The sequence below is a fragment of the Calliopsis andreniformis genome, chromosome 2, assembly GCF_051401765.1.
Source record: "Calliopsis andreniformis isolate RMS-2024a chromosome 2, iyCalAndr_principal, whole genome shotgun sequence".
NCBI lineage: Eukaryota > Metazoa > Arthropoda > Insecta > Hymenoptera > Andrenidae > Calliopsis > Calliopsis andreniformis.
In genome coordinates this window covers 9,313,683-9,324,505 of record NC_135063.1, presented here as the reverse complement: position 1 = coordinate 9,324,505, position 10,823 = coordinate 9,313,683, and the positions used below count along the sequence as shown (strand labels likewise).

At 33.5% G+C, this 10,823-nt stretch overlaps 5 protein-coding genes across 6 annotated transcripts; 2 read left to right on the top strand and 3 right to left on the bottom strand.

The window, feature by feature from the left end:
• The first annotated feature begins 703 nt into the window (after positions 1–703).
• On the top strand, positions 704–4,658 carry LOC143188447 (small G protein signaling modulator 3 homolog). Of its 2 annotated transcripts, XM_076392714.1 has the most exons (14): positions 728–957; positions 1,143–1,324; positions 1,411–1,509; positions 1,576–1,739; positions 1,820–2,030; positions 2,109–2,239; positions 2,314–2,547; positions 2,615–2,709; positions 2,776–2,921; positions 3,002–3,099; positions 3,172–3,351; positions 3,424–3,845; positions 3,918–4,078; positions 4,144–4,658. In XM_076392714.1, the coding sequence occupies exons 1-14, from the start codon at positions 889–891 to the stop codon at positions 4,334–4,336; spliced, it is 2,385 nt and encodes a 794-aa protein (XP_076248829.1). In that variant the 5' UTR covers positions 728–888; the 3' UTR covers positions 4,337–4,658. The 2 variants fall into 2 exon arrangements, with proteins under 2 accessions (XP_076248828.1, XP_076248829.1); XM_076392713.1 differs by having other exon boundaries at positions 704–957; positions 3,424–4,078.
• Positions 4,659–4,775: 117 nt separating this feature from the next.
• LOC143188449 (glycerate kinase) lies at positions 4,776–7,296 on the bottom strand. The gene has a single exon (XM_076392715.1). It carries the CDS (start codon positions 7,041–7,043, stop codon positions 4,923–4,925), a length of 2,121 nt encoding a protein of 706 aa, XP_076248830.1. The 5' UTR covers positions 7,044–7,296; the 3' UTR covers positions 4,776–4,922.
• A 150-nt stretch (positions 7,297–7,446) lies between these two features.
• Positions 7,447–8,150, bottom strand: LOC143188450 (histone H4). The gene has a single exon (XM_076392716.1). It carries the CDS (start codon positions 8,096–8,098, stop codon positions 7,787–7,789), a length of 312 nt encoding a protein of 103 aa, XP_076248831.1. The 5' UTR covers positions 8,099–8,150; the 3' UTR covers positions 7,447–7,786.
• A 288-nt stretch (positions 8,151–8,438) lies between these two features.
• Positions 8,439–8,988, top strand: LOC143184342 (histone H3). The gene has a single exon (XM_076386490.1). It carries the CDS (start codon positions 8,458–8,460, stop codon positions 8,866–8,868), a length of 411 nt encoding a protein of 136 aa, XP_076242605.1. The 5' UTR covers positions 8,439–8,457; the 3' UTR covers positions 8,869–8,988.
• Positions 8,989–9,401: 413 nt separating this feature from the next.
• On the bottom strand, positions 9,402–9,785 carry LOC143186098 (late histone H2B.L4-like). The gene has a single exon (XM_076389518.1). It carries the CDS (start codon positions 9,783–9,785, stop codon positions 9,402–9,404), a length of 384 nt encoding a protein of 127 aa, XP_076245633.1.
• Positions 9,786–10,823: the final 1,038 nt, after the last annotated feature.

Here is a 10,823-nt window from a genome sequence, read left to right as displayed (position 1 = left end):
ACTGCAGTGCTGCTGCCGGATGTGGCCTTCGTGCCACGCTGCCCAATAGGATTCATTTTCTATCTATAATGTCGGCGGTAAAGTCCAATTCGCGGCTCGATATGTGAACGCCAGAGGAAAACCCTAGACACACCTGCTGCTGGCTAGGGATTATCTAGGGAGGAATGGGACGGTTACAAGATGGCGGTTGGTTGCCCGCCATAGATTCGAGAAACGAACAGTTACCTTTCGTGTTTCGAAAGATTCTGTTCGAACTTGGAGGTTTTTATTCGGGGAGTATCGCTCTCTGTGGAATTTTTCGGGGAAGAATATGTTAACGTTAAGAACTTTTTTCAGAAGTTTTCTTGCGATATTAAGGAACCTTTTACAATAAAAGTTCCACGGAAATAGGTTATTTTAGAATGTTTATTAGAAAAGTTTCTATGGAATAAATAAAAGATAATGTTATATTAGTAATCTGTTTGGTTAGAATAAAAGATAGAAAAATCATTACTAATGAATAGTTTATTCGAGTATCGAATAGGAAAGGAACTTGTCATGAATCTTTTTATACCTTTGTATGGATATTATAAATATGCAATAACACAATATAGTTAATTCTTTGTTGGTTAAGTAACATAAGTTTTTTAATAACATTAATCTAGAAGATTATGCGAGAAACTTGTCATCCTCTTGCATTGAATTTAAATAATTCTACTACTTTGCGTTATCAGATTAATTATCGCTAATGTCGTCAGAGGGCGAAGGAAACACGAAACTGTCAATAATGTCAACGCTGTTCATAGATTAGTATTTTTTAGACATGACAAATTTAATAGAATGCATATTGTGTAAAGAAAATTAAGGAGAAAGGTTGGGCATATTAAAAAGCGAAGAATATTTGATAAAATGGATATCGCCAAGTCATTATTTAATGTTCGCGATCATGAAGGTTATGTTGGAAAAGAAGATCATAATGTAAGCAGTTTTATTTATTTACTGTCAGTATATTTACAGTTTGTTACTTTTTCGTTTAATAAATAGAATAGACAGTAATTGTACGTTTCAACTTTGTATAACAATATTTAATTTAGATGGAAATCTGTATGCATCTGTTAGTCTTCATTATCATTTTAAATATGTTTATTCCTCATACTTTTTAGAAAAAGTTGGAGACAGCTGTGTCTGAAGATGAATTTGAAATGGAAGTTACAGGATTATGTGGAGAAATCTTATCTCCTGCTCCTGGGGGTCCATTTTTTGCCTTGACACCATCTATGTGGCCTCAAGATATTTTAGCTAAATTAAATCAACCTGATGATCCTAATTCCCAACCTGAATATAGGTATTTTATTGTATCATTTTCAGTATACCATTTTTATGTAAATAAAGTCTTATGAATAAGTAATATAATATAATTAAATATCTTAGGTTTGATGAATTCGGATTTCGTGTAGATGAAGAAGATGGACCAGAGCAAAGTTCAAAAAAATTGTTGGGTGTACCATTTGTTGAGGATCCTCAACACAGGTAATTAATACATGCATGTATACTCCTATGACTGCTTTTACTATAGTACAAATTTTACATACACAGATTACAATGGGTTGCTCTATTGGAGTTTAGTCATAATAAAGAGGTAGCAGAACTTTCTTGGCAAAATATGGACAGAAGACTGCCTAGAACTGATAAGTTACGTGACATGGTTCGTCATGGTGTCCCTCATTCTCTCAGACCACAAATTTGGATGAGAATGTCAGGTATAATGTACAGTAAGAATTTATAAACTATAATAGTTTAATAGAAATTATAACATTGTTTGTTTTATATAATATTGTAGGAGCATTACAAAAAAAATGTTCTTCTGAGATAATGTACAAAGATATAGTAAAAGCATCAAGTAATGATGCCTTAATGACAAATAAACAGATAGAAAAGGATTTACTTCGTATTATGCCTGGGAATGCATGTTTCAGTCATCTTCACAGTACTGGAATACCACGTTTAAGACGCGTTATGCGTGCTCTGGCTTGGTTGTATCCTGATATTGGGTAATGGTACCTTTTTATTATTTTCTATTTTATTATTCTTATTCCATTATTATATTCTTATTCATTCATCCTGTAAAGATATTGTCAAGGTACTGGAACAATAGCAGCTTCTCTCTTATTGCTCCTAGAGGAAGAAGATGCTTTCTGGATGATGGCTACTATAGTAGAAGATTTGCTGCCAGCATCTTACTATTCTTCAACGTTATTAGGTAATACAATTAAAGCTGAATAATAAACGATAATACGAAATTTGTGATAATTTGTAACACATTATATTTAACAGGTATTCAAGCTGACCAAAGAGTACTTCGTACACTAGTATCTAATTACCTTCCTGATATAGATCATGTTCTGGTTCAGCATGATATAGAATTAAGTTTAATATCTTTACACTGGTTCCTAACTTTATTTGCATCTGTTGTGCACATGAAAATATTATTACGTATATGGGACATGTTTCTCTTTGATGGATCTATAGTTTTATTTCAAGTCACACTTGGAATGTTAAAAATTAAAGGTCTGTACTCACTTTTTTTATCGATAACATAGTTTTGTAATAATAATTAAAATTATTATATATCTAGAATCGGAATTAAGGCAACTGGAAAATTCTGCACAAATATTTAATGCTCTTTCGGATATACCAGGAGATATCGATGATGTTGATCAGTTATTTGATGTAAGTTTCTATTTTTATTTTCTTACAAACCTTTTTAACTACATTATAAAATTATTGTTTGTTTAGATATCTTTAGAAGTAAGCGGATCATTAACCGATGTATTAGTTGAAACTCATAGACGTCGACATTTAGCATATTTAATGGCAGATCAAGGAGGATTAGTAGGTAATCCTGATGCTGTGCCAAATTTACCAAAGCAGCATCTTAATAGGTATTTTATTTACAACTAAGATTTTATTAGATTTTATGTAGATATCATAATGTATTATTATTTCTTCTACCTAATACTAGGCGTCAAATGAAGAGAAATAAATCGATGTTACAAACATTCTTATTTGGAAATTACGAGACTGAAGATGATGCGAAGTCAAAAAATATTCGTCAAACAGGTATTTAAATTTATATCAGAACTTATTCGTCGTTATTTTATAGAAATTAATAATTCATAATAAATATTTCAGAAATATTAGTGGATTTAAGAGAAGCTGTTTTACAAGTGGCTAGACATTTTATAAATGTCGATCCAAAATTGAGTAATGTTATTCTTATAGCAGATTACAGTATGGAAAGTCATGCAAAGGATCATGACAATTATGTTAATGTATCGCGTACTAGAAAGAGGAGGGCCAAAGCATTATTAGGTACTAGAATATCAAATAATCTTATATCACAAATCATTTTTATAATTACTATGAATACATACTATATTTCAGATTTTGAACGACATTGTGACGATGAATTAGGTTTTCGAAAAAATGACATAATCACGATTATAAGTCAGAAAGATGAACATTGCTGGGTAGGAGAGCTTAATGGTCTAAGGGGCTGGTTCCCTGCAAAATTCGTAGAATTGCTAGATGAAAGAAGCAAACAATACACTTGTGCAGGCGATGACGCAGTTAGCGAAGCTGTTACTGATTTAGTTAGAGGAACTTTGTGTCCTGCTATAAAAGCAGTATTAGAACATGGAATGCGTAGACCTTCGTTTTTGGGTGGACCATGCCATCCATGGCTTTTCATAGAAGAAGCCTCGAACAGAGAAGTAGAGAAAGATTTCAATTCTGTCTACAGTAGACTAGTACTTTGCAGAACATATAGATTGGACGAAGATGGTAAAGTTCTTACACCAGAGGAGGTACCACTATTTTTTATAAGGTTACACCTTTATAATTGTTGTCTAAAATTAAATATAAAATTTGTATTTCAGTTACTATATAGATGCGTTCAATCAGTGAATTTAACACACGATAATGCGCATGCACAAATGGACGTAAAATTACGATCTCTCATTTGTCTAGGATTGAACGAGCAGGTTTTACATTTATGGCTCGAAGTACTATGTTCTTGCGTGGAAGTTGTACAGAAATGGTAACAAACATTGTAAAAAACTATATAGAATGACCTTTATAATTTATATATTATTGATATTTTAGGTATCAACCATGGAGTTTCATAAATAGCCCTGGGTGGGTACAAATCAAATGCGAATTGAGGATATTAAGTCAGTTTGCATTTAACTTGAATCCAGATTGGGAATTACCACCAAAGAAAGAACAATCTCAACCATTAAAAGACGGTGTTCGCGATATGTTAGTTAAACATCATTTATTTAGTTGGGACCTTTAGCGAAAAATACAAAGAATATTAATAAGTTTTGTATTATAAATATCTCACGTATTAAATTCAGCGGTAAGAAAAGGTAATCTCGTAGTACAAATAAATTTGCTTCTATGTATTCTAAAAATAATAGAATGTAAACTTTAAATGTGTGAATTTGTGCGTGTGTTGTAAACATGTAACAGTGAGACACTTTTACATTTCTAAATATCGCATGTAAAATATTTAAATTTTATTATTTGTTATAAATAGATGCCAGAATTTCGGTTATTAAATTTTTAATCCGATTTTAGCTGAATGTAACTAAATATAAATTGTATATACATCAGTATTCATGTTATACTGTATAATTAATTCTATCTAAAAAAAGGAATTGTTGAACGGATAAATCTATCATACGTTTAATAACCAATGTAATAATTGCATAACTGCATTTTGTACTTTAAAACGTTTTGATGCTAATTTATTTTAATGTATTATTTAATGTAAAGTTATATTGCGATATATTACATATAGATATCTTTAATATATAAAATTATTCATTTACATTGACTAAATTCGAATGCGCAATTTACAATTTTTTTAATAAGATATATCATAGTGGTGGAAGTTTTTTACCGCCTAAAAGATTTTCAGGCGGAAATTTTCTATCTTTTCTACAACATGGTTCTGACAAATTATCATCAATGATTTTTATATTGAGTTGGTCAACCTTTACTTTCACAATATCAGATGGTCTACGTAAATATTTATACCAATCAAAAGTCAATGGTGTACGCATAGCTTTATATCTCTCAATAGTTGAAGGATCTATTTGCAAATCATGCATATCCAAGGTATTCTCAGATATATCCTTTTCTGTGAAGTCCATATTACAATCACATTTACGTTTCTTAATATAAATAAAATGTAAGTCCATAACATTAGTACCAGTTAAACCAGTTTTAAATAAATTTGAACCTTTCTTGAATCGTGAATATAAATTATATGTGTCATTATCACTTAAAGTATTTTCGGGTAACATGCGTTCTATTTCCATGGTTAACAGTATGAACGGAACTATAAATTCTTCGTCTTCTTTTTCTCTCTCAAGAGCTGCTTGTTCTTCTTGCTCTTCTTTTGATTTATCATCATTTGATTCCGATTTTTTTGATATCACAAAGCCACTCAATTCTTGTTGTTTGCATAACTCTACAGGTCGCTGCCTTTGACGTTTCTGCTCTATTCTTTTCTGGATAGCTTCTCTTTTCGCCTGCATGTCAACAATTTTTTTTGAAGCCAAAGCTTTTGCCTGTGCATATAAGTCATGGAGCATTGGTCCAATAGCAGCATATCCAAACGCTCCAGCTGCATCAGTTGGGCCATCTTGACCATCTGAACCTACACTTAGCATTAGTACATCGTATTCGGAAAGTCGGGGATTACTCTTTATCTTTGCTAACCAGTCTAAGGAAAAGTGTAGAGCTAGTTCTTGATTTCTGCCTCCTTTCCCTTTTCCCGTAACTACTACTGTTGGTTCACCTGCACCAATCAAAACTATTCCTTCTCCACTTATACCTTCAATTAAATTATAAATTTCATCCACTTTCTCAGGAGGTAATGAAAGCACAGGAATATCTTTTACTTTATCAAAGAATTCTTGCCTCTCTAATGTTTTATCTAATGCTAAACACATTAAGTTTGTTATATGAGTATATGCTAAACTAACATCATGTACATTGCCTGCAACATCATTTCTTAATATTATTGGAGTAACTTTGTTACGCCATGCTTCTGCAGCAGCTGCTTCAATTGCCACCAAATTATTTCCCAAAATAATATTATTTACATGTATAAATTTTCTATCTTTGCGTGGAACTCTGCGTTTACCTTTGCCTTTACCTCCTCCTAATAAAGGAGTATCATCAAAAGTTTCCTTAGCTGTTATGACTCTCTTTACATCTCCTTCTATATGGTCAAACAAATCATATTTTTTTAACACAGCAATTACCTCTTTTGGATCTTTATCACAGTATGTAGTTGGACCACTAGCAATTAAATCTATGGGATCACCCACAATATCAGATAGTATCAAAGTAATAATGGAAGCTGGATATGCCATTCGGGCTAATCCACCACCTTTTACCATAGATAACTTTCTCCTAACTGTATTCAATTCTTTAATATCAGCACCTGCATTTTGTAATGTTTTGCAAAGCTGCATTTTATCATCACGATCAATTACTGGTCTTGGCATATAAAGTAATGCAGAACCTCCACCAGATATCAATACAATCAAAGTGTCATTTTCTGTAAGACTTTCTACTAAATCTATGATCTTATGTGTTGTCTCATAAGATCTGTCGTCTGGTTGATTATTTACAGTACCTTCACAATATTCAACTACACTAGTTCCAATTTTAGGAAAATATGATTTGTCTTCAGATTCCCACATTGTATCCGTTGAAGCAGAAGGGATACTAACTACACCCTTTTTCAAACGATCTCCAAGCATGTGCTCTAGAACTATTGACATGCCCATAACTGCTTTGCCAAAGCCAACTAGGTAAACATTCTCTTTCAGTTCAAAACTCTGATCATCAACATGTAATATTCCATCTTTATATTTAACTTTATTTAATATAAGAGTTTTTGGTGAAACAGCTTTAACACCGGCAAAGTACAGGTTTTTTAGAATAGATTTAACATCTTCCAAATTTTTTCTATCTGTCGACATTTTTCTACTTGTCAATTTTACAGCGTGTGATAGGTTAGATTTAAAGAGAACCAGACTACTGAAAAGACATTAAAAAGTTGTTAATAAATATAATATAGTGATACTATATCATGTTCGTTAATAGAAAACAATTAAAACACTTGCCTATATTGGATAAGGTTATGTAACACTCTCTTAGAACGCATTTCGAAATGATAAAGTTTATAGTAACATTTTTATGATATAAAATTCATCAGATATCTAAATCTTACAATGTCAGTAATTTTTTAAATACAATACTTTATGCGTATTAAACGCAGATTTATATTCTCAGCTTACATATTCGAATACTTCTTCAGTTTTTATTATATTTTACTACAGGATTATGTAGATAATTTAAATGCACACAAATATGTATACATACGTATAGGAAATGACTATCCCTTTTATTGTATAATTATCCTTACAATCTTTAAATTAAAAACATTTAATGAAAATTTGTACCCAATAGTTATATTCAGTCATACAAATTGAGTAAAACAATTACATTTAACATACGTTAAATAGTGAAAAGACTAAATTATAAATACATTACACCACAGTCAATATTCATAATATTCGTAGGATTTAAATTATATTAAGCATATTGGGATTCTTATCAAAGTATTGACATCGAGAGATATTCTTCCATTCAAGAATTTGTGGCTCTTAAAAGAGCCGTTTGTTTTAGTCAAGTTTAAACAAAGTCAGATGTTCAGCGGCATTTAACCACCAAATCCGTAGAGGGTTCTTCCTTGTCGTTTCAGAGCATAAACGACATCCATAGCCGTTACAGTCTTTCTTTTTGCGTGCTCCGTATAAGTGACAGCGTCACGAATAACGTTTTCCAGGAACACTTTCAGCACACCTCGAGTTTCTTCGTAAATCAGACCAGAGATACGTTTGACACCTCCACGCCTCGCCAATCGACGTATGGCCGGCTTCGTGATACCTTGAATGTTATCACGAAGTACTTTCCTGTGTCTCTTCGCTCCTCCCTTTCCCAATCCTTTTCCTCCCTTTCCTCGGCCAGTCATGATGCAAAAGTCTCTTTGAAGCTCCTCGTTCGAAATTCAAATCGAAAATGTGGCTCCTCTACCAAAGTGACTGAATTATCAAGCGTCGCCAGCTCTCCCCACCCCTGTCTTGTGGACCAATCCCGATTATTCTTTGCGATTAACGTACGCTACAGTGTGATTCACACACGAGCAGCCAATCAGAAGCGGCGATTTTAATCGTAACGTACGTTCCCGCTTTGCACCTGGCCTTAAACCAATCAGGGAGATCGGTTTTCTTGCGCAACGCTGTTATAAAAAGGGCGCGTTTCTAGCGCGGCGTACAATCACGAGAGTTTTTGATAGAAGAACATTCTGTTGCTGTGCTTCTGTATTTCGACATGGCTCGTACCAAGCAGACCGCCAGGAAATCTACAGGGGGTAAAGCTCCTCGTAAACAATTGGCCACGAAAGCCGCTCGTAAAAGTGCCCCAGCTACTGGTGGCGTGAAGAAGCCTCATCGTTACAGGCCTGGGACAGTGGCACTCCGAGAAATTCGACGCTATCAGAAAAGTACTGAATTGCTGATCCGTAAATTACCATTCCAAAGGTTAGTGCGTGAAATTGCCCAGGACTTCAAGACTGACCTCCGTTTCCAAAGCTCGGCGGTGATGGCCCTTCAAGAAGCCAGCGAAGCATATTTGGTTGGACTCTTCGAAGACACGAATTTGTGCGCCATTCATGCGAAACGTGTCACTATTATGCCTAAAGATATTCAGCTTGCTCGTCGTATTCGTGGCGAGCGTGCTTAAGTCTGATTGGCGACTTAATTATCAAACGGCCCTTTTCAGGGCCAACAATATCGTCTCACGAAGGAATACTCCGAATTACTAAATTATAAAAATACTCTTATCAAGAAGAAAATATGTATAAATTTAGGTATAAGCATTATACAGTTTGATTAAGAATAAAATATCAATTATAAATTATTATTTAGCTAGTATAAAAGAACTTGTATGTGAAGAAAAGGAACGTACCTTTTGAATACGCAATTTTAAACTCTAAAATTACTTATTACTCCAAAATTATAATTTTCATTATTAAGATATAGATATGGATAAGGTCTCACTTTTTTAAAAGACGTTCTACAGTTTATCGATTCAAGTTATTTATTGCTTTCAGCTTACAACGAAAATCTTAATATAATAGAATATATGATAGAGATTAATATTACCTAGAAAGTGTAAAATATTGAACACAGACAAGAGTTCCAACGAGAAAAAAGGTAGTGGCCCTGAAAAGGGCCGTTGCATTCTGACCTGGAGAGAGGCAGTGCCTTTTTTTTTTATTTCGTGCTCAGATATTTGCTGACTGCCTTTGTGCCCTCACTCATAGCGTGTTTAGAAAGTTCACCTGGTAATAAAAGTTTAACAGCTGTCTGTATCTCCTTTGCAGAGATGGTTCTTCCTTTCCTTTGTTTATTGTAAGAGCTCAGGATAGACGCTTCAGCAGCAATTCGCTCAAACATATCGTTAACGAAATTGTTCATGATAAGCATGGCTTTACTTGAAATGCCTGTAGCCGGGTGAACTTGCTTAAGAACTTTATAAATGTAGGTTCCGTATGTCTCCTTTCTCTTCTTCCTCTTCTGCTCATCCGGTATATCCGCAGAAATCTTTTCTTTAAGCTTTACTTCTTTCACCGCCTTTCCTCCAGGTTTAGCAGGCATGATGAGAATACATATGCAGAAACACAGAATAAGCATTCCCTCATTGTGCTACGGTGCTCGAAACTCCTACTTTTATGTGATACACAATAGCAGCGCCGCGTCAATCACCTTTAAACACATTACTGCTCTCAACTTCCTATTGGACAAAATATTCAGTTTGAACTTTAAATGTGGACTAACGTTCTACGACAATCCAACATTTCAAGCTACAGTTGATATGAGATCGATTCGATAACAGAAAAACATACCTCCAGTGCTCTAAAATTCCATTGATATTTCAAGTCTTTCACTAGAACTGTTCGGTTAACCAGATGTGTTCTTATTTATTTTTTATTAATAATCAATATCTCTATATTGTATCTATTGTTGAAAATTGTTTCCTACTTGTAAGGTCTTTCTTGTTGCTAAAGCACCAAATCAAGATTTTGAATTTTTAAAAAAACTTAAGTTCTGAAGCTATTACGCTTGCATTTACTTTAATTTATCAATAAATACAAGAAAAGCAAGTAAGTAGATAACTGAATAACTTTATTAAATGATTTGGAGTAACGGTGAAGCTGCGCTTATAGAGTTTTACAAGTACAATTTAAGGGTCCTGGTTTTCTCGCTATCTGATGATGCCTATCTTTCTTATGAATTCAAACCGTTCTAGGAAATGGGAATAAAAAATTCGGTAAAAAATCTTTCGTTATAACTAAGGACCACGTTACTATACATGTTTGTGTTATGAGTTAACTTTTTTTATAAACAGGACAATCTTCCCATTCTTGCTTTTTATCAGACCTGGCTGTCTCCTGATGTTTATCATTAATGTATACATACAGAACCGTCTCTTCCGTCCGAATACTAATGATTTTAACCGACTCAAGAATTCCTCAACGTACATGTACATCAGTACATATTCATATACACACTTATACATACGTGGATTCATATCTTGTTCTTATCAAACAAGTCTCAGGTTAATCATATACAAGCTTTCAGTTTCGATACGTAAATTGTACATATGAACCATGACTAAGAATGAGACCTCTCCTG